The following is a 21,654-nucleotide window of genomic DNA, read 5'->3' as shown; positions in this document are numbered from 1 at the left end:
ATAAGAACCAGCACCCTACGGCCCGCTTTGATACCCCTGAACACTTCTATTGGCGGGCCGGGCTCCTTGAGCTTTAAGGACTCTCGTCCCCTGTTAGAAGGTAGGCTTGAGAGGCGCTTTCCCCTGCCCGGCTTCTTGCCTGATACCTATGGCCCAGCCATCAATGGTCGTACGGCTACGATAAATAAAACCCAACTAACTTATCCTGCGGGTGCTGTTATACAGGGCGGGGTGCAGACGGGAGTACGTAGCTGCATCTGTCTGATTTAGGTAGTCTGCCACGTCACGATGCTTCCTCCCAGTCTTGGCCGAGCCTCGCCCTTAGGTAGATGGAGACTTAGCAAAACTTGGTCTGGGTCTATGGGGATGTATTTAACAGACGCTTTGGCAGCCCATTCTTGACCGGACCCACTGAAGCTTCGGTTCTAGTCATATTGCCCTCATACTGTCAGGTAAGCAGTTTGCTTTGCTTCTCTATCCAAATCTCCCTGTGTAGTCGACCACATTAGGAGATGTACAACAGAAATACACGTTGATTATACTAAACTCGCTCTTCGAGAGAACCCACTAAAGCCAAATTCCAGAACATCATATAACGAAAGCGCCACAAATCAGAAGACTGTTATATCAGGTAGAGCACGAGATGGCCGACGGACCAGCCGCGCAGGATGCAGCGCAGCGCGAGGCGCGCAACGCTGTCACGATCGGTTTGAGTGACCAGAAGACCATGGAGCAGTTGTCATCATCTGGGCAAAGGGCACAGGATCGCCGAAAGGAAGCAGCGCTTCGGCGTGCCCAGCATGACAGTGCGAGTGGTAAAGCAGCGAGTCAAGGAAGCGCCGGCCAGACTGGGGGCCAGGGAGCACAAGTGTGACACTCAACAGGACGACTCCGTGCTTCAATCCGTAAGAGGTGGCTCAGACTTGAGTGTTTTCTTCGGTGGCCGCCGCGAAGGCGTCACGAAGACGACCTTCATATATTCGTTTATCCTTCATTTTGTTGTCAAGGAAACCTTGTACATCCGGTGCCCAATATGGCGAGACGGTCTGTTCAAACTGCACCATCCCCGCATCATCCAGCTTCGCGAATCTCGGTTGTATGTGCTCTAGGAAGATATTATACAGACCTTTGGGTGTTTCAAGGGCGTGAAAGTACCAGAAGCTGCCGATTTCCCAGCCCCTCCGCATGATGTTTGTGAGACCAAGGGTTTTGTTCCCAGCTTGAGAATAAGCTTGTTCTTCCTCCTCAAATATACCCAGGAATTCAGCATGGACTTTGCTGAAGGCATCGAGATGCTCGCCTTTATATAGCTGGTCCACCCCACGACTAGTAAGCCAGTAGGGCGGATGCAGCATCTCGACCGGTTGGGAACATGCCCACTCCAGATCAACAAGTGCGTTGACGTTCCAGTCACTGTCGACAAAGATATTACTCTGATGTAGATCTGTTAAAGTCATAATAAACGGTCCACGTCTGTAATTGCGGCAGGAATAATGTGGCAGCAGAGCTCGCATAATGGTCAGAGTTGACAGCTGGGCTTCACCATCGGCCTTATCCCGTATTGAATTCGGAGCGTGGCGCAACCGGCTGTCGTGACAGGAGAGCAAGTCCATGAAATAGCTATCGCTTGTTGAATACGTCAGATCCCTGTCTATATCGGTGGGGACAGCCTCGTTTTCTATATGATGGAGACGAAGCGTTAGAGGGCGATTAGTGAGTGTGATGATGCCTTGATCGTTCAATGTTAGAGATCCGATGCGGTCAAAGGGGAACTGAGCGAAGGATAGGATAATCCGACTCAGCCCGCGAAAAAGGTTGGTTCTGCGCGCTCGGTCGTGGCGTAGCTTATCCCAAGATTCAGAAAGCATCGCAGTTCCAGTGCTTCCGACATGATCCATGAGCAGATATCCGGATGTTAGGCTAAATGAACACTTTCGAGGCAAGTAAGGTGATCGAGGCGGATAGCCAAATACAGAAGATACCACACGATGAAAATACCATTTCAATCGGCCCAAGAAGGGAATGTGCTCAATCGCAGTGAACTAGGCCGCTGTTAGGAGTATAGACAATCCATACCAGCGACTCACTCACGCATGGGCCTTGTGCAAACGCGAACCCCCATAATCGAGGTATTGGGACAGACGGACAGTTCTGCTGAATCCAGATGAAAGTCGCGGCCTCGCAGCGAAGCTTCTCGTCTGCATTGCCAGGGTGTTGGCTTTCCCCTACCTTGTAGGGCAAAGGAAATCTAATGAGAACCCGCTTCGATGCATTGCCATCCTGCCCGTCAATGTCAACTGGTATGCATACGTTGAAACTCCCGGAAATCCAGTCCTTGACTTCCCCAACACGGCAGGTTTGTCGTTTGTTGAGATTCATGTGATAGGCCACGATCGACTCAATTACCGTGCGGTGCTGGTAAAGGTATACATAGAACTCAAGCCGCAGTTTGGGATAGGAGAGCTCTTGGAGGACATTGTCGTCGTCGTCTAGGGCCGTAGAAAGACTGATTTGTCCGTGGAGAAGGGGCAGTAGGTGGCTCATCCTAAGGGATCACGAGGCATAAGGGCTTAATAGTGTAGAATAGTGTCTATACACCGCTCATTGAATGTGGAAGAGTCTGGGGAGCGGAGAGGCTGCATGATGAGTCTACTGGTCCAGGGGCGAGACGGGGTTAAAGGCAGGATAATGCCAAGGCCGCTAGTCCTGTTTGATTGTTTGTGCACCGCCCCCCAATCACAGGTCTTGCTATCTCAACCGAAATAATAATATCAGTTTTCAGACAACAATGGGCTTCTATAAGACTCAGCAGTCAAGGAAGAATGTTTGATGCTGCTTGTAGAAACCCTTTTCGTTTTGGCTGGAGAAAAAAACAGTGAATTTAATAAAAAGAATGACCGAGACGGGACTCGAACCCGCAATCTTCAGGGATTGAAGGGGTGCTCCAACATGCAGGTGTTCCGGTGAACCGAAACCTGACGCCTTACCATTAGGCCACCCGGCCAACATTGAAAAAATGGCATTTTGTCTTGCTATATAGTAAGAGCCCACAAAGGCAGGCAGAGTAACTACCTGCCAGTGTGGTGGGATGGATATTCATCCTTGGGGCTCGCAGCGCCCGCCCCCAACAATGATCAGACACAACTTCAACAATCGCCAAAATATTATTCTCTACCGTTTTCAAATATCTTGCATGAGGCGCTCCGGATCGAATCAACACCTGACCAGCAGGCAAATGGTGAGGTAGTTGGGCGGGTGGCCTCTGGGCATAGTACCCACCACGGAAGCCAAGTTTCGAATTCTTGGCTCATGGCCAAGTGCCGCCAAGCCAATAGTCTAGATGTAACGTGGCTGAATTTCAGACATACCTACACCTTCTTGGGTCGTTTTTTAAAGTAAGAGACGCTTAATTTACAGCTAGCACACGCTAAGTGGAGGGCCAAGAATTCGAAACTTGGTTTCCGTGGTGGGTACAGCCTCTGCCTTGCCCTGCAGTTTGCCGCCCCATGGCGCACTATTCGCGCGTCTTTCAGGCTTTAGTTTCATATTGACTACAGTATGCGCCTATCAGGTAGCTAAAGATGTGAAGTATCCAAGCCCATATTCTATTAGCAGTGGAGTGGGACCCGAAATATATCGCAAATTTCGGCCAGCCCTTTAAATCTTGCAAGTCTAAACAGCTCTCTGCGATACGATAGATAACTGCGAATAGGTAGCTCGTCATAATACCTGGAGAAGGTCAGAGGTAAGCCTAGAGATAATGTCTCGTAAGTGACAGTCAAATCCACAGTCTTCATTTGCTCATATAGGGCTAGGAGCTCTGTGCTCGTCAACATAAAGGAACAAACAATGTCGATATTGAACGCATAGACGCTTACACGAGGAGATATGGATCTGATATGACATAAGTAATAGCCCTCATCTTGGTTGATATGTTACTAGCCTTCCAGGCTTGAGCGGCTGACTGGGTACCCACTGTACGGAGTAATGGTCCACGACGCTATTAAATGCGAGATCACCACCCTAAGTAATCAAATTTATATCTGCCTTAAGTCACCTGAGACGGAACCAGGCATCTACTATTTTTAACAATCTCCGAAAGGGGATACGCTCTACTACGTAGGCGTGAGTGTATGAAAGTACAGACGAAATGGACAACATATATGAATATTCAAAACCAATAGATGGTCAACTCATCCAAGTATAAGCAACACCTAAACTCTCAGGCACCACAAGCAAAGCAAGCCCTACTTAGTAGCATCAATCCACCTCGTACTCCCCTCCCCAAACTGCCCAACAGGCTTCACCCGATCAACATCGTCCCCACGAATCAACCCGTGATCAACACACAGATAAAGCCAGCGGAAGACAAAGAACTGGCTCTCGCGCGGCGGCATAATATCGAAGTAATATGTAAGGCGTTCGAATTCCTGCGCAGGGACGTGGCAGACAAACTGCTTGTTGTACAGCTTGTCGCAGTGGGCGTGGTCTGCTGCGCGGGGGTCAAACGATCTGATTGCGTGCTTCCACATCCCGATTTTCGCACGGCCTTTGTACACGTAGGATGTGCTGAAACATTGGCAGACTTGCTCGTTGTTCTTGTGAAGGATGACGATGTAGCGCTGGAGTTCGAGGTCGGGGTTGTGGTTGGCTATGCCGATCCAGAGGGTGTAGTCGTTTGGTCCGCCTGCTGACATGGTGGGTTGGGTGTGGGTACGCATAACAGTTTTGTTGCTGATATGAGGAGTATAGTTGAGTTGTCAGTAGACTTTTGGGTTGTGAATGCTGTTTGGCGTTTGACAGTTTGGTGGTTGAGAAGTTCTTCGAAATCTAGGACAGGGGGAAGGGGACTTACTTATAGCTTGTTATTTTGGTTCTAGGACAATGAATGCTGAAATGGTGGGTGAATGCATCATTGTTCAAAGTGCATTGCTTGTCTTCACTGGGCTTTGTTCTACTTGGCCATTCACGTCACACCCTCAAGATGCCTTTCTTTCACAATCGGTTTCCCTGGGTCAATCAAAGCCCTCAGAAGGATCCCCTTTCAGGCATGGGCATTGTCTCTTTCTGGCTTTACTGTACAACCCCTTTAACTTCTTTGGCTGCAGTCAAACGTGCTGTCAAAGAAATTAGCCAGTCGTCTTCAACCATAGATGCGGACGACCGAAGTGGAGTGTCGGTCACATTCACTGGGAGGCCGTAGAAAAGAGAATTACATATTCTGTTGGATTCAATGCCACGTTATGAAAAACACTAGATTCACTTTTGTTCCAGTGACAGATTGCACTGACCATCTCGCTGGCAAAGGCCTGGGTTTACCCAAGCAAAGAGTTCACAAGGCTAAAGAGCTAGTCGGAAAATATTATAACGGGTTCTGTACTTGGGGTGTTGGCTATCTTCATGCATTTATGAGCACATTGACTCTATTGTTGCCATTGTCAGTTGACTGCTATTGGATGTAACTAGTACATATAGGATAGCATCGGAGTTCAATCATAGGTACCTTGTACATCGTTTGTGCGCGGCCAGATGCAGAAAAAAGATTTTATAAAGCAGGTACTGATGGTCATGAGGCTACGCGTACTGTCTATCTCAAAAGCACAACCGACTGCAGGCAGAATCCTGGCAGTAAAAACCAAATGACATTTATAATCTAGGCTAGATATTTAAAGAGCGTAGAACATCCAACCCGATGTCTCTCAATCATACTCCCGCCAACTCATCCAACAACCCCAAAACAGACGCCTCAAGGATGCACTCCTCCCTTATACACCTCCCAAGACACTCGCGTATAAACTCAATCGTAGTCCTCCTCTCCTGATACCTAATCTTCGCAAAGACCTCCTCGAAAGCCTCTAAGCCTTTCGCAGAAATAGTCCCCAACCTCCTCTTCTCACGCAACGCATTGCAGAACTTATGCTTCCATACCGTCCTCTCCCGGACTAGACACTTGCCATGGAAATTCCGGCGCCCGATCTGCCACCACTTCTTCGTCGCGCCGAGCGCATACCAGCGGCACTCCTTCTGGTCCAGGTCGTGCACGATGAGCATCCAGCCGGGGTCTCGCTCGTCCTCGTCCTCGGGGTCGCAGACGGCCGCGATGCCGATGTCGTAGTCTGGTGGGTCGTAGCGGCAGAGGCGCGGAAGTCCGAGCGAGACGGACTCCCAGTCGACCTCGGGCCGGAACTCGTTCTCGGGATGCAGGGAGCTTCGGTGGGTGAGCATGGTGTCGTCTGTGTGTGCGGAGACCACGCTTTGGTTGGTGAGGTTGGGGACGCGGGACATGGTGGCGGTTTTCTGTGGTTAGTTTGTTGGTAGATGGGTGGATAGCAATTATGGACCACAGTAGGTCTATTGCAACGGCTTCACACTGTGTGGAAAATGAGTGCAAGGTAGATGCTCTTGTTGCGAGGTAGGTTGGGTCGGGTCCAATATATACCTCGCCTCCCATCTCTGTATTTTGAAGATGCATATTCTCATTCAACGAACAAATAAAAGGGATGCGTATAGGTATCAAAGAAAAACAAAGCCTTTATTTGGTCTTTGGTCTGGCGTCTTTGTGAAGGTAATATGTCCCATTGCGAGGAGAAAGACTGCGTGGAATAAAGGCTCTTGTGACTTTAGAATGTGAAGAGTAAACACCCAGCATTGATACCTGGGTAGATGGCTTTGAGTGTCGTTTGCTCTCACTACTGTGCTCAACTCTTGATGAACAGTCATGAGTTGGCTGCTACACATAGAAACCCTGGCTGGTGCCACGAACTCGAGCCACAAGGAAAATTCCATGGTAATCTCCAGGACTATATCCAACTCGGGCAGTCTGCAATACGCTGTCAATGGGGAACTTTCGGAAAGTCAAATTACGTTCATCAAACGTTCATTCCTCAGGGCAACCTCTCACTACATCTATACAATGACCTGATGCATTGGATCACTTTATCCGGAAGAAACCTACCGGTACATCCTACAAATTCTACAAAGTCAAAATTTCATCAATGCAATACTTAGAATTTCCATTTCCTCTAAAGAGTGTAAAGTACCATCAAGCAAACAAACATACCAACACATTACCCATCAAACGCACGCCCAAACCTCTTCACCAACTCCATTATAATGTCACGGACATCCTCCCCAAACATCGCCCTCTCCCGGGTACACTGCGCCACAACCTCCGTAATAAAGGCAAGCGACGTCACACCGTGATCGCGGACGCGATACCACTTTTCAAAGACAAGCTTCTCAATAAACTGCATCTCCTCCCCAGACAAAGTAGCAAGGTACCTCTTCTGATAGAGCAACTCACACTCCTCATGCCCGCACCCCCTCGCCTCCCGACAATCAAACAAGCCCGTCTTCGCCCTGTACACCTCCATCCCAAGCCACCTGACACTGGCCTGGCCGAGAAACAGCCACGCGCAGGGCTCGTTCGTATCAAACGGGTGCACGACAAGCACCCACTGCGGATCCTGCTTGCCCTGCACATGAACAGGGCAATGGACCGCCCCAACGCTGATGTTGTACGTTGACGCCCACGCAACGGTGGGCCGCGGGTGCAAGCGGCGCTCAATGTCGCCGTTGACGTTTGCGTTCACGCGGTTCCAGTCGAGCTTGGGGGCTGGGCGGTCCGCGGTTAGATCTGGGGGGGCGGGGACAGTCCTGGTGAGGCAGGGGCAGGCTGCGCGGGTGGCGTCTGCGCGGGCCGGTGTCGAGAACGGCTGGAACTCGGCTCTGGGATACAGGCGAGCGGGGGTCTCGATCGTGGTGGTTTTGCCCGACTGCGTGACTTTCGGTCCCAGGGGGCCGTATGGGGTTATAGAGATTTTCTTGTGCTCGGGCATTTTGGCGGTTTGCTGGGTTATACCTAGGTGGTGTTTTTCTGGACGCCTTGGGGGCTATGCTGAACTGTAGCTTTGGAAGTTATCTTCCAGTCAAGTCCTTATACCTATGAGGTGCAATGGAGGGGGACATGACAGGAGGGGTACAGGCTCTATTTATGCCTTTCTGCATGATCCCATACATGATTTGATTCGGGGGGATTGGTCTATGGCAACTATTGTTCGTTGTTCGGAGGACGAGATGAAAGACAATCTGAACAGAATCCGTTGCAGGGTCGCTTTGTAGACTCTTTGTTATTGTCTGAATTCTTCTCCTTTTGTGGCTTTCATGCTTTGTAGAGAAAAAAATTGAAGTGGCAGTGAATCGATCATGTTTGCAATATTCAACTATCAACATTGATTAGATACATACTCCTTTCTACATTGCTTTCCTCTACGATCTGGGCTTCTGGACAGGATAAAGAATTACGCACACAAGAAAAGATTGTTCGATCAGAATCCAGGTAGAGGTATCTAGGATGGTTAACGACAACAAAGAGCAACAGGTACGCCCTGGGCAATGGACGTTGGTCGCCAGTGTCTGAACATCTTGCCAATCAAAATCTATCAGGCCAGTCTTACAAAACCGTCAAGCAGAATAGGCGTGCACACAGGGTTGCAGGGACCTTGACCTTAAGCACTCCTTCCACCGCATCCCACTCACACTCCGTCCCAGCCGCAAACGCCTTCGGATACAGCAGTTCAGCCCGAACATCACACCCCCTGAGTCCAGACACAGGTAAACCAATCCCATGCCCACCCCCTCTCCTCCAAACAGCCACATACACCCTCTCGCCCCGCTTCACCTTCATGCCCAGCGCCACCCAATCATCATGCCATCCGGGCAACCCAAGCGGCCAAAACGGCATCGCGCTTGGTAAATCCGCCCGGATAGCCCTGTACACATCCATTCCCTCCCGTATAATCGCAAACTGCGCCTCGCTCAGCAAATCCAACCTCCCGCTAAGATGGACGCGTGCTAGAAGCGCATTCACCACAGTAAACGCGTTCACCTCGTCGTCCCACTCAGCCTGCGGATAGACCCAGACAGCGCCCTGCTCAGGCGTAACGGCGCTCGGCAATGCCGCGGAGATAGCGGCGTATTTGTCGGGGTCTTGCTGGTCGCTGGTGCTTTGGAGCGGGTGGGTAGAGAGCATGGCGTAGTCCATGCGTTGCGCGCCGGAGGAGCAGTTCTCGATCACGAGATTTGGGTATCGGTCGAAGAGCTCATTCACCCAGGAGAGGTATGCGCGGTTGTGCTCGAGCTGTCCCGAGCCTGGAGAAGAAGTCGCGATGTCTGTCCCCTGCACGACGTCGATGTTGTAGTCGAATTTGAAGTAGCCGACTCCGTACTGGGTGACCAGGCGCTGAATGATAGAATGCATGCGGTCGCGTACGGTCGGGTGTCGGTAGTCAAGCTGGTACCGGCCCTTCTCGACGACGCGGTGGCCGTTGCGTTGGAAGAACGCTTCGTTTGGGAGTTGAGTGGCTACGGCGCTCCGCACGCCGATAACCTCGGGCTCGATCCAGAGGCCCGGGATGAGGCCTTTCGCGCGTATTTTGGACAGGAGGTTCCTGAAGCCGCTGGGAAAGCGCTTCTTCGACGGCTCCCACTCGCCAACGTCATCCCACCACCCGGCATCATCGGCGTACCAGCCGCAGTCGATGACGAAGTACTCGGCGCCCGCTTTCACGACTGGGTCAACGAGGGCTAGAATTTTCCCCTCTGTCGGATCACCCATGAGGCAGTTCATGTAGTCGTTGAATATAATGGGCAGGTGCTTGTTATCGTCATGCACCCGTCGAATAAGTCTTCGATATGTCGTCAACGCCCCAAACGCACTCTCGTAGTCATCGAACACATGCACAAGCGCCACAGGAACAGTCTTGAACTCCCCGCCTGGCTCTAGAATCTGTCTCCAGTCATGATCGCTCTCAATCGGCCCAGAGGCAGCAAGATAACCCCCGTCCCTCCAATCCCCGATCTCCCACCGCCACGAGCCGTTACTTTCAACCTGCCACAGCCACGTCTCGCCTCTATCACAGCGCTCCAGAAGACCCATGGGGAGATGTCCCTCCGTCGAGAATGTACCCCTATTTGAGATCGCATAGTGAGCCAGCGAAGCGAAGTGGTTCTCGGGCCGACCGTAGACGCCGTAGTCGTCCAGTCCGATGGCAGGCAGTGAATGCTGTACCCATTGCGCCTCGCGGAACCAGGAGTTTGTAGCCACGGAGAGGGTGTAGCCATCCCACCATTTTTCTGAGCCGGTTGTGAGGCCGCCGAGGACGAGGGATGTTATTTGGGTGATGATTACGGACTCATTTCCATCGTTGCGGATTGTTGCGGACGCTCGGAGGGTAGGTGTTGAGTTGTAGAGGGCTAGGTGAGAGATTACGGTGATCTTGTCTTTGGGACTTGAGAGCGTCACGTCTAGGGTCTTGCACCCCCCATCAGCGCGAATATCGTGGTATTTGTAGTGCAGTCGCGGCCCGATGTAGCTTCCCAGCAGACTCTTGGAGGACTTGTGCTTCTGCGTCCCTTCGCCGGCGAGTCGTACTTCCACTAGGGGAGCGCGATGGGTATCAAAGTATTTGGATACCGGGCGTCGAGGAGTGCTTCCGGCTGGAATGACCTGGTCAAGATACGCTGCGCCTTCTTCGTCGATGTAGATTGTGAGCTGAAGGGCGTCACTTTCGACAGTGATGTTTTGAGGACACATATTGCTAGATGTTAAATCGTAAGGGATATCAGATATTGCAATTGAGACAGGTCCTTGAGCCGTTCATGTCTAGTAAGAATCCATCACAAGCTGCATACCCCGCCTGTCCTTGGAGACTGACGTATAGCACAAAGAACGCGGTCAGGTTGGGATCCGGGCGTCGGTTCCTCGATAATAGCCTGAATAAAATAGCCAGAACCCCGCATTCCTGGTGATCGCCCTTGGTAGACGGAGTAAGACGCCGGGAACTAGTCCGAGGCTGATCTCGATTTCCGCATCCTTCACGTTCAAATGCTATGAATCGGTGTGGATGCTGCAAGGTCGCAGTACTTCAAAGTAGTCCATTATGTAGACTAGCTATACTGAATCATAGTTGAAATACTTCGACCATGGATGCTCCTCCCTGAACCCCAACAAGTCCTTGACCTTCCGATTCGTCAACGGTGCCTCCCTGCGCTCCATCTCCCTCGTAAACTGCACCCCGGGCGCGTTTTTCCTCAAGAATGCTTCGGCAGTCTCATCGTCTGAAAGGCGAGCCGTAATCTCATCATTCGTCGCATTGAACACCTGATACCCAAGCCCGTCCTTCTCAATCGCAAGATGACACATCTCCCCGAAATCCCTCGCGTCCGTATAACTCCACCCAACAGCCTTCATCTTCGCCGGATCGGCAATCCAATCCAGAAAGCACTCCTCGTATTCACCCTCACCAATCACAGCCGCAAGACGAAAAACGTAGATGTCCACTGCATGTCGGAGGTGGTTATACCGCCTCGCAAGACCCCTCGCCGTCTTCTCAACGCACACTTTCGAAATTGCATACGTATCCATCGGGTTTGTGTCAACCTCCTCGTCAACCGGAAACGAAGGGAACGGCACATCGCCCTCCCCATACGGCTGTCCGTAGACGCAGACCGTGCTCGCGATCAGAATCTTCTTTATACCTAGTCGACAGGAGGCTTCGAGGACATTGTAGCTTGCCACTGTGTTCACGCGGTAGGTCTCGACGTCCGGCACGATCATGTTGCGCGGGTGTCCGGCGAGGTGGATGACGGCGTCGGGGCGTTCGGTTAGCGGTTCTTTCGCGGGGTCGAAGGGGCAGGAGGGTGTGAAGCGCGATGTCAGGGCGGAGTAGACTTGTCCGGCGTCTGTGAGGTCGATGCGGAGGGTGTGCACGCGTTGGGAGAACGAGGGCGGGAGAGGCGCGATGTCGAGGTTTAGGAGGGTGTGGTTGCGGGTGAGGAGGCGCTTGATGACGGCTTGGCCGACTTTGCCGGAGCCGCCGGTGATGATGATTCGGGCCATTTGGTCGGTTATGGCTTGGTTCGATGGGTTGGACGGGTTGAGGACGGATGGGCACGAGGAGGTCTGGTGGAGTTGATAAGGAGTGGTAGGTTACCCCTCACTCAGCCGGGTCGGGGCTGAGCCGATCTCGGGAGAATCAGGTTCATCACGGGCGCGTAGACACTCCAGGTAGAGAAAGCCGAGTTTATCGAGGTCGCTGTCCTCTCAGTGGGTATTTTGACGTTAGGCCGATCACGGTCGGGGTTACCCCGAGGTCCAGTTTGAGAAACTTTCGATGATGGATCTTTGCCTGATCGATGGCGATATGCCTAGACAGTGGCCGACCTAGCCGTGCGACCAGTGAGTCGAGCATTGGGTCAGAATCTGGACGTGGAGGAGCCCGATGAAGCAGCTGGCATTGTTGTGGAGGAGCCTGAGTGCGGAATCTGGGGAAGGGGGGAGAATCACGTGCTTGGTTGCTGTGGTGACTCGACGCAGACAACAATGACTAAGCGCTAGATCGCTTCTAGACGGAGTAGGGGATTGAACTGATGGGTTAACCAGCAGCCAGTGTGGCAATGATGTCTTTATTACTATTGACAAAACCTCGTGCACCCAGGTGCAACTAGTCTTCATACCTACGAGACCAATTTGGTGCTTGATGGAATTGGACACAGGCATGATCGATCAGTCATGGCAACAACCCACTCCACTGGCTGACTAGCCCATGCAAAAACCCGGTACAGCAAACAAAAGCAAATTTGCACCTTCCACTCAATGGCAAAGCGAGCCTCCTGAGCTCGAGAGACATACCCTGGGCAAGGCCCTAATCCAGCTCGAAGACGAGCTCAGACGCAGACGCCGGCACCGCCGACGGGAAAAGCGCCAACATGGCCGCCGACCTAGCCGAGCAATTCGCGGCCCTCATGGGGCAGGAGCAGGAGCGCTTGGAGAAAATGAAGGCGCTCTCTGAGGAAATCGCGAAGCAGAGCTCGGAACACCGGGTTCTTGCGATGGATCTCGAGAGGGAGCGGCGCGTGGCGCGCATAACGCAGGAGGAGACGGTGGACGCAAAGCGTCAGTTGGAGGAGTTGAAAGGGTTGATTGTGAGTCTTCGAGCGTTACATATTCTTTTGTGGCGATGCGCTGACTCAATGCAGAATCGCAACTCGTTTGTCTTGGTTCTCATCGACGCGGATGCGGATGGGTATATCGTGAGTGGCCCTCTGTCAAGCCTGGCGATGGTAAGCTGACTGTCGCAGTTCAAAGACAAGTACTACGCGGATGTTGACGGCGGCCGTAGGGCTGCTCTGGATCTCCGCACCGCTGTCCAGGAATATCTGAAAAAAGAGCAGCCGGAGCTGGCGGGCTTGCCCATCGTCGTCAAAGCCTTTGCCAACTACGACGGGCTGTCCCAGCTCCTGGTGAAAATGAAGCTGCTCAAGAACCTGCTGTGGCTGAATGGCTTTGCGAAAGGTTTCTCGCAAGCGTTCGACACCTGCGACTTTGTTCTTGTGGGGGCGGGCAAGGACCGCGCTGACGAGAAGATCAAGGGTAAGTCGCAAGCTACCCGCAGTTGGTCTGATGACGACGTTAAAGCTAACTGGGGAAAAGGTGTCTTCAAGCAGTTCATCACGAACCCCACCTGCCGTCATGTGGTCTTCGGGGCCTGCCATGATAACGGGTACGTTCGACTGCTGGAAAAGTATCAGCAGGGTGCTGTTACCGAGAAGGTGACGCTTCTCTACCCCTTCGACGTGGGCAGAGAGTTCGATGGGCTGGGGTTCCGTTCAACGAGGATGGAGTCGCTCTTCCGGACCAAACCGTTTGGCAAGCCGCCAGCGCCGACTCAAAGCACAATGGCCGGGGGCACCAGGGGTGCCCAGAGCCCGGTTGAAGCAAGCTGGGCAGCTCGGCTGCAAAGCGGAACAGATTCTGCTTCTGATGAAATTGACCGCATGGAGGAGGAATTACGCCGGATCGTGAGAAGGGAGGAGGCAGACGGGATTCCCGTCAATAAGGCAGGTCATCGAATCGACATCTCACTCCCAGATCCTATTTCCGACGATCTGGAGATGTGGAACCGCAAGACCCGGAATGGGAAAATCAGGTACTGCTACAGGCACCATCTGCTCCCGGAGGGGTGCAAGGAGGGCCGGTGCACGTTCACGCACGGGGCCATGCAGGTGGGAGAATTACTTGCCTTTGCGCATGAAGCGAGGCAGGAGTCCTGTCGTGCCAGAGGCAGGTGTCGAGACCGCGGCTGCTTTTACGGGCATCATTGCTCCTGTAATATGAACCCGAGGTGCAAGTTTCTGCTCAGCATGCACAATGTTGATCAGAGGATTTTCTCCATCGAGTCATTTTCCTAAGGAACCGGTACGGCATATTGTCAGCGGTCCGGTTTAAAGGCTCAATTCAGATGGACAGTTCCGACGTTGCTCTGAAAGACGTTCACAGAAGTCAAGCCGTTTGCGGATGGCTGGAACATTGATAGTGGATATGGAGATTCGCTGGGCTGTCTCTATAAGGTAGACTGTCGCTGGGGTGGTAGTTAGAAAGCGATCTAACTCATAGGTCTGCATCCTGTCAAATGTTCGTTCCCTACAGGATCGTTAACATTAGTAAACCATTGGCCTTGGTCTTTAGCGATGTACCTGATCCATCCCATCAAAGCCAGCCGAGTAAACACCATAGGTAATTTGCCAGACCAAGCATTAGCTCTGTACATGAAAACACGGTTTGTGAGGGCGCGAAGAGCGCCGCCACCCCAGAAGTTGTTGAGAAGAGAATTCAGTACGCCTTTGTCCTGCAACTACACCCAGAGCAGACAGTGAATGCCCCTGCACTTTCCCACCACGAACTGTCCAGCAAAAAGGAAGCTGCGCCCTTGAACAACCTCTTCCCCGAAACTCAACGGATCTAACCTTTCCTCCACTGCCTACCGGCATCTGCAAGATAGCCTAAGAACCCAAAGTTACCTTAGTGTGGAAGCTCCGGACTGTCGTGTGTATATATATTGAGTGACATGTACAGCGTCATCGTGACCAAGCACCTTCAACTACAACAATCTACACTCTCTCCACTACAGAACCAGGCATACCAGTAGACAAAGCCAACTCTACACAGCGAACATGCAGACAACTGTGGTAGCCCCTTAGAATACCTACCTAGGTACTAGGCTCACTCCCGTTCCTAGCAAAGAGCCATCACAACATTATGCTCTTCTGAACAGTTCAATTGATTCTCAGCTTCTGAACCTAGTTGCTCACGTCATCGCCATCTTTCCAACACCAATCCCTACCTGCAACCCCATCCCAACCAGTCCAGGGTCCGAGGTCCTGTTTCAAAATATCCCCCGAACCCACCACCTCCCCGGTCCCCCATCCCCTCTAACCAACCTCAACGCCACTGCCACCTCATCCCCACGTCCACCCCCAAGCAGCCCGAATCTCGATCAACCAGCCACACCCGCCCATCCCAGCAGAACACATCGGGATCGCCGGACGCCGCGTACGTAGGTCGTAGATCCCAGGGCCCCTTCGCAATTGGCCCGCTCCCCATCTCCCGAAGGAGGAATATCTTACGGCGTCTTACAGGGGCAACTTGGAAATCTCCGGTGGCCGAGGAATGGCCGTGTAACAATAAGCTAAGCTAGCTAAGCTATGGTAAGCGTATCGGCGACGGGTGCCAGATGGATCTGCGATCTGACTCGATCGGGAAGCCGATCCATGCAGTTCGTGTACGCCTTAGGGGAAACACGTTGCAATGCAGCCGGTGCTGACTGTGATGCGTGAGGTGGGGGTCTGAGACCGAGTGACTGGGGATAAGAGGAGCAAGAATGGAGATAAGGAAGATTGGGTTGGCGATATACCGTTTGCTTCTGCGGGCGAGAGGGGCCGGAGGGTGGTCGGGTGTGCTGGCTGACTAGAGGCGTGATGACGTTTCAGCCTGCATGTTCAATCGGACTAGGGCACAGCGTTGTACGACCCGGAGAGATAGCGGACAGTGGATAGGGATACTACATTGAGCGTCGACTCTCTGCTTTGGTATACCGGGGGGTCACTTGCCCGGTATCGCGGGGGTTGCATATATCGACGGAAGTCCCTGAAGGGCAGCTGACGCCTGGGGACTACAGTCGAGGCTCAGATAACTTGGGCCGGATACTGCAGGCAGAGATCTTCGGTGAATGGGCTTGACAGAATAAGGCACAGAGTAAGTATATGGACCAGTGTATATGGATATGGGACAGCATATGTCACGTCTCGGACTGGGCTGGGAGTGCGAATGATGGCAAGTAGACGCAGTGGACTTGATTAAACAAACATTCTATATGGATTATGGCGATGTCTAGTAGATTAGATACTGTCCTTCCCCCTCAGATACTCCCACATATCAACACAAGCCTCCCTCAACCCCCTCTGAGCCGTCCACCCCAACTCCCTCTGCGCCCTCTCCGGCACCGCAACACAAACACCCACATCGCCATCCCTCCTCCCAACAACCCTAACCGGGATAGACCGTCCACTGACACCCTCAAGCTCCCGCACAACCTCGTACACAGAATGCCCCGTCCCAGTCCCCAGATTAAACGTCCTGAAGCACCCACCGACCATTCCGCCCCGCGCAGCCTCAAGCGCAGCCGTATGCCCGCGCGCAAGATCCGTAACATGGATGAAGTCGCGAATCGCACTCCCGTCAGCCGTATTCCAGTCATCGCCGTAGATATACAGGTCCGGCGTCTCCCCCGTGAGAGCTTTAACAGCCGCAGGGAAGAGATTCGACGCGGACTGCCGCGGATCCTCACCGAGCAGACCGGACGCATCGCACCCGATGGGGTTGAAGTAGCGCAGGGCGACGGCGGTCCAAGCCAGATCGGACTTTGCGACGTCGGACAGGATCGCCTCGGCCATGAACTTCGTCCGGCCGTACGGGTTCGTTATCCCCGTGCAGCCTGGCTCGCTGTGCTGGGTGCCGGTGGCGTCGAAGTAGGTGGTGCGTTCATGGACGCAGTCTTCCTCGCGCAGGCCGGCTGCCGAGGATTCAGACTCGGAGAGTGTGCCGTAGACGCTTGCGGACGAGGAGAAGATGAATGTGCGGATGGCGTGCTCGTCGAGGAGAGCCAGGAACTCGATCAGGCCTTGCACGTTGTTCTGGTAGTATTTCAGCGGGTGCTTGATGCTGTCGGCGACTTCTTTGTAGGCTGCGAAGTGGATGACGCCGGTGATGTTTGATGTGCGAGATGTGGATGTGCGGATGGTGTGGCGGTCGAGGAGGAGGTTCATTCCAATGGCATCGCGGTAGTCGATGCAGCATAGTTCGGCCCTGGGACAGCTCTTTTCTATGTGCTGGGCGTAATGGAGCTTTGCAGCGAGGAGAATGCGCTCGAAGACCTCTCTGTAGCTGTTGCTCAGATTATCGACGATGACGATGTTGTACCCGGCCTTGAGCAGTTCCAGCGATGTATGGCTGCCGATGAAGCCGAGGCCGCCGGTGACCAGGACATATTCGTCGGCGTCATTTCCAGACCCCAAGCCCTGAGATACAAGGTCTTCGACAGACGTTGCAGGCGTAAGGACCAGACCGGACTCAGACCGTGGAGAATTGCTTCCCGGCGTGGTCCCAGGAGAGCCGCGCGAGCGAGCTGGAGAGGAGGACATGGCTATCTCACGGAAGCTGGGTCGGACGAACACCTACGAAGGAGCGGGGAGCAATAAGGGAGGGCTATAGACAGCACCGCTATCGCCGGGGGGTCGGGTTCCTTATCCGCCTGCGAGATAAGTCCTGGAACGTGGAAGCAGGGTGCCAGACAGTGAAGGTTCCATTGCATCATTCACTAGCACAGTCTGGTCAGCGCTCAGTGGCCGCGCAGTCATGTCCTACCGATGCACTCCGTGCCTGACCCCTGCGTACATAGTCTAGGCTGTGCCATTCTGCAGGGCTAGGGGAGGTAGCGCATTCACTGTGCTGCGCGGACTGTCAGGCACGCACTGCCGGAGGAACCGCATGGCCGAACGCCTCTTGACAAATATCTTTCAGTGGATGGCCCGCGTCCGGCCTGACGAGCATGCATGTCTCATCCAGATTCCAGATCCCTTATCGCAGTTCAAAGCAATGGCATGACACTGAGTCGGACGTGTCTGAAAACGAGAGACAGTCACTAGTCCAGCGGCAGCCTCGTGTCCTCGTCCTTCGGCTCTTGGTCACGAACCCCAGCTACAATCGTGGCTTAATGAATGGACAGGGTTCGTCCACGCTTAGGCCGTATCTTCGGTCTGCTGGAGGATAACCGGTATGCGGCTCGGCAGTTCTTGGTATCTGCGCCCCGAGTACCTTGCTGCCTGGCTTGCCTATCTGCATGCACGATGACATGCCAGACACGAGTGACGAGCGGCTCGAGCGGCGAGACACGACGAGACTCAGACGACTCCGAGCCGGCGAGCCCTAATTTTAGGTGGGCGCTCCACTACCAAGCTGTAGTTCTCCTGCATTGTCATGGATTCAGCCGGCGGCTGAACTATGTCCATCTAATGACCAACGTGGCAGGAAAACCCGATGAACCAATTAAACAGTCATATCAGCCAGGTTCTAGATCTCGACTGAGTCCGACATCCTCTGCTTTGGCCATCAGCCCAAAACCCTATCTCCATACATTGAGTTTGTATAGATCCGGTCGGCTATTCTTGCCCTTCACAAAGGGAAAAATGGCCAGGATCCGCGCTATCGCGGCCTAAAGCGTGCGTCACGGCACCTGAAATGCTTGTTATCGCGGTGGATATTGTGGCTTTTATAGCTTTATTCCTTCGCTCGAGGTGACGTACACTAGATAAGGTAGATTTGACGCCAGGTCGAATTGCGTGTACTCTGTACCTTATCGCGGATCGCGGAATTGAGATGCGAAGTTGGACGAATACGAGAATGGATAGTCTGGAGGAACACGAGAGTTGTCTTTGTTTGGATACGAGATCTGGCTTGGGCTGGAGGAAGACTGGGATTTGAGTCATGTCTTGACAGTGGCACTCTTGGTGTCTCACTCTCACAGCCGACTGAAGGAGGCCTTGGAAGTCTTGGACGCAGCATGTCATTGTCGGCCAGGGGTACCTTGCTAGCGTATCCAAGCAAGATTCTTCAATTGGAGTAGAGCTAGAGCTAGGGCTAGTCTAGACAGACATGAAGTGCTCAACCCGAAACGCTCGGCAGCCAAAGCAAGATTTCATCCCAGCACTGCGAGAATTAATCAATTAATCAATCGATCGAGAGACGAGACCATTCTGGAGATACACTAAACGACCAGCTAAAATAAACCCAGCAGCCAAGCCTTAGCCTCTTCCGTCTGCAATCTCCATCCACTCAATCTCCCACGGGCGCCACGTGTACTCTGCCATCGACTGTCTCCATTTCCAAGCAAAGGACCTGTCACAACGGTACCCCTAGATAGGTACCTAGACTACGCCGAACCCCGAGTCCGAGCTGAGCCTGAAGCCCTGCCGGGCCCGGAAGCCCGGAGCCCCCTCTGTCCTCGAATCCTCGATGATTCCCAATCCCACCCATCACGCAATCATTGACCTCAGTCCTCAATATTCAGTGACCAGTCTACCCTACCTAGACTAATCACGCAACGCCGCCAAAAAGCCCCCCCAAGCGCCCCCAAACCGCTCATAAAAATCCACCTCCACATCCGTGACAAAGATCCAAGCCGCGCGCTTCCGCAACTCGCCCACGACCGCTGCAACCTCAGCGCCCGGCACCCCGCTAAGCATGTACCCGGCGCGGCCGCGCTCAAACGGATGCGCCGCGAGCCAGTCCTGCACCTCGGGCGATCGGAAGCGCGAAAACGACTCCTCGCAGACGAAGACCAGGTCGGAGGATGTGGACAGGCGGGGGTCGGGCGGTGTTCCTGGGTTGTGGGCTATCTAGTTCCCAGACAAACCAGCATAAGTCAGTGTATTGTGCGATAGGAATTGGATTACTTGGGACGGTAGGTAGACGCACGAATCGCTCCCCCAATATCCCCTCGCACGCCTTCACAAACCGGCCCACCGCATCAAGATAGTCCTGTCGCTCGGGACTAAAATGGTTCGGCGTCTCGTCGACGAAGATCCCGCGGACCGCTAGGCCGGTGGTGTCGTAGTGCTCGGACCAGCTGGCGTACCGCGATATCTCGGCCAGAGCCTCGGGGAGCGGTTTCGCGCAGTAGTCGATGCGGATGTAGCCGATGGCAAGGACATTGCGGTAGGCGTTGAGGCGGGGGAGTTGCGAGGCGTAGGAAGCGTCGGGGGAGGGCGCGTCTGGGGCTCCTGGGCCGCTGTTGGGGTTTACGATGACCAGGAAGGTGAGGGAGGGGTTTGTTTCGATTCTGGCGATGGGCTGGTTAGTGGGGGTGGGTTTGGAATGGGACTGTTGGGTTGGGTTGGGTTGGATGGGGTACGCTGCGTAGAGAGGAGCCCAGGACTCGGCGGACAGGGGGTAGATGTACAGCGGAACGACGACGGCGGATTTGGGGAGATTCGACGACATTTTGATCCAGATGGGCCAATGGGTTGGTCGTAAAGTCTCCGTGCACGATCTGAGTCCGATTGACGGGCGGCTCCTGTGCGACCTTGTACGCAATGCTGAACCGGCGCGATTTATAGCAGCCGCTTACTGTACACTACAGGACTGTATGGCAGTAACAGGCAGAACAGGCAGTATCACGACAGAGAAGGCAGAGCCGGACCGGACTACTGGACTAGGCGGATTCTAGCGCTGACGGCCAAGGGAAGGAAAACACCAAGTACTAAAGATAAGGTACAGGAACCTGGCCAATCTCATCAGAACAAACAGCAGGATCGACTCCACACGGAACTCCCGTCTTCCGTCCGCAGGATCCACGCCTGTTGAGTTTGAGTGTTGACAGTCATGAACGATGAATCACATCAAAACTAGGTCGGCACCGCATCGCAAAACTCCTCCAGCCGCCCGTCAAAATGCTCGTAGTACTGGCTCGTCCGCGTCGTCGCATACAGATACGCCGCCTTGTGGCTGATCCCGTGCACGAACGTGTCGAGCGTGCTGTTGCTCATGGCCGGGACGCTGTGGAAGATGTACGCCCAGCTGTCGCGGTCTGCGGAGGAAGACGCGGCGTCCAGCTCGGCCTCTTGGCTGTCCTCGTAGTGGGTGTAGGACTGCTCGAAGACGACGGTGATGTCGGTCGTGTTGAGGCGCAGTTGGCTGGCCGGGAGGACGCCGGGGTTGTGGATGATCTATGGACAGGTTGTTAGTATCCCGTGCATCGAATGGTGTTGGCATGGAAGACTGCGGTGCTGGCAGTGGCAGTGGCAAGGTGCTTGACTCAGACCAACAGCTCAACGTATGCATGCAGAGGGCTGGACTGGGCTGGGCTGGTTGGCTATGGCTACGGTATGGGTCTGTCTCCACTGATCTTGCTCAATCGACGGTTTCTCCGAGATGGAGAAGATCAGCAGAACGCCCGCCATCCGGTTTGCAATCTGGCCAGACCAGCCCACGCCTGTTTGCTTTTTCCGCCAACTTTTCTTTGCAATCGGCAGGCACTCACCGTCTTCTCCCCATCCAGCCCGCTCGCACTCTTCACAGCGGCGTTGATTTCCTCCAGGTATGTGACTGTGTCCGCCGCATACTGGTGCGGGCTCTCGTCGAAGAAAATCCCGCTCATCGCGAGCTCGGTCGCATTGTCCCTCCACCCCGAATACGTCGCCACGTCGGCCAGCACCTCGCTCACATTGCGCTGCGCGTAGTTCGTCCGCACGTACCCGACT

General features: G+C 53.7%; 10 protein-coding genes across 10 annotated transcripts; 1 reads left to right on the top strand and 9 right to left on the bottom strand.

Moving 5' to 3' along the window:
- Positions 1-917: 917 nt before the first annotated feature.
- Positions 918-2,379, bottom strand: DSM5745_08525 (uncharacterized protein; the record flags this gene model as incomplete). The annotated part of the gene is made up of 2 exons (XM_026750541.1): positions 918-2,042; positions 2,092-2,379. 2 exons carry the CDS (start codon positions 2,377-2,379, stop codon positions 918-920), a joined length of 1,413 nt encoding a protein of 470 aa, XP_026600554.1.
- Positions 2,380-4,247: 1,868 nt separating this feature from the next.
- DSM5745_08524 (uncharacterized protein) lies at positions 4,248-4,697 on the bottom strand (the record flags this gene model as incomplete). Its single annotated transcript, XM_026750540.1, has 1 exon — positions 4,248-4,697. One exon carries the CDS (start codon positions 4,695-4,697, stop codon positions 4,248-4,250), a length of 450 nt encoding a protein of 149 aa, XP_026600553.1.
- Positions 4,698-5,703: 1,006 nt separating this feature from the next.
- DSM5745_08523 (uncharacterized protein) lies at positions 5,704-6,285 on the bottom strand (the record flags this gene model as incomplete). The annotated part of the gene is made up of 1 exon (XM_026750539.1): positions 5,704-6,285. The coding sequence occupies one exon, from the start codon at positions 6,283-6,285 to the stop codon at positions 5,704-5,706; it is 582 nt and encodes a 193-aa protein (XP_026600552.1).
- Positions 6,286-7,067: 782 nt separating this feature from the next.
- On the bottom strand, positions 7,068-7,838 carry DSM5745_08522 (uncharacterized protein; the record flags this gene model as incomplete). Its single annotated transcript, XM_026750538.1, has 1 exon — positions 7,068-7,838. The coding sequence occupies one exon, from the start codon at positions 7,836-7,838 to the stop codon at positions 7,068-7,070; it is 771 nt and encodes a 256-aa protein (XP_026600551.1).
- Positions 7,839-8,452: 614 nt separating this feature from the next.
- DSM5745_08521 (putative Melibiase subfamily) lies at positions 8,453-10,594 on the bottom strand (the record flags this gene model as incomplete). The annotated part of the gene is made up of 1 exon (XM_026750537.1): positions 8,453-10,594. The coding sequence occupies one exon, from the start codon at positions 10,592-10,594 to the stop codon at positions 8,453-8,455; it is 2,142 nt and encodes a 713-aa protein (XP_026600550.1).
- A 357-nt stretch (positions 10,595-10,951) lies between these two features.
- On the bottom strand, positions 10,952-11,899 carry DSM5745_08520 (NAD-dependent epimerase/dehydratase family protein; the record flags this gene model as incomplete). Its single annotated transcript, XM_026750536.1, has 1 exon — positions 10,952-11,899. The coding sequence occupies one exon, from the start codon at positions 11,897-11,899 to the stop codon at positions 10,952-10,954; it is 948 nt and encodes a 315-aa protein (XP_026600549.1).
- An 869-nt stretch (positions 11,900-12,768) lies between these two features.
- Positions 12,769-14,176, top strand: DSM5745_08519 (uncharacterized protein; the record flags this gene model as incomplete). The annotated part of the gene is made up of 4 exons (XM_026750535.1): positions 12,769-12,984; positions 13,039-13,092; positions 13,141-14,021; positions 14,065-14,176. 4 exons carry the CDS (start codon positions 12,769-12,771, stop codon positions 14,174-14,176), a joined length of 1,263 nt encoding a protein of 420 aa, XP_026600548.1.
- A 2,060-nt stretch (positions 14,177-16,236) lies between these two features.
- Positions 16,237-17,538, bottom strand: DSM5745_08518 (uncharacterized protein; the record flags this gene model as incomplete). Its single annotated transcript, XM_026750534.1, has 1 exon — positions 16,237-17,538. The coding sequence occupies one exon, from the start codon at positions 17,536-17,538 to the stop codon at positions 16,237-16,239; it is 1,302 nt and encodes a 433-aa protein (XP_026600547.1).
- A 1,947-nt stretch (positions 17,539-19,485) lies between these two features.
- Positions 19,486-20,395, bottom strand: DSM5745_08517 (spherulation-specific family 4 protein; the record flags this gene model as incomplete). Its single annotated transcript, XM_026750533.1, has 2 exons — positions 19,486-19,791; positions 19,871-20,395. 2 exons carry the CDS (start codon positions 20,393-20,395, stop codon positions 19,486-19,488), a joined length of 831 nt encoding a protein of 276 aa, XP_026600546.1.
- A 404-nt stretch (positions 20,396-20,799) lies between these two features.
- DSM5745_08516 (spherulation-specific family 4 protein) lies at positions 20,800-21,551 on the bottom strand (the record flags this gene model as incomplete). The annotated part of the gene is made up of 2 exons (XM_026750532.1): positions 20,800-21,120; positions 21,435-21,551. 2 exons carry the CDS (start codon positions 21,549-21,551, stop codon positions 20,800-20,802), a joined length of 438 nt encoding a protein of 145 aa, XP_026600545.1.
- Between the last annotated feature and the right edge of the window lie 103 nt (positions 21,552-21,654).

The sequence above is a fragment of the Aspergillus mulundensis genome (assembly GCF_003369625.1).
Source record: "Aspergillus mulundensis strain DSM 5745 chromosome Unknown scaffold_10, whole genome shotgun sequence".
NCBI classification, from domain to species: domain Eukaryota; kingdom Fungi; phylum Ascomycota; class Eurotiomycetes; order Eurotiales; family Aspergillaceae; genus Aspergillus; species Aspergillus mulundensis.
This window is presented reverse-complemented; position numbering and strand designations above follow the sequence as displayed.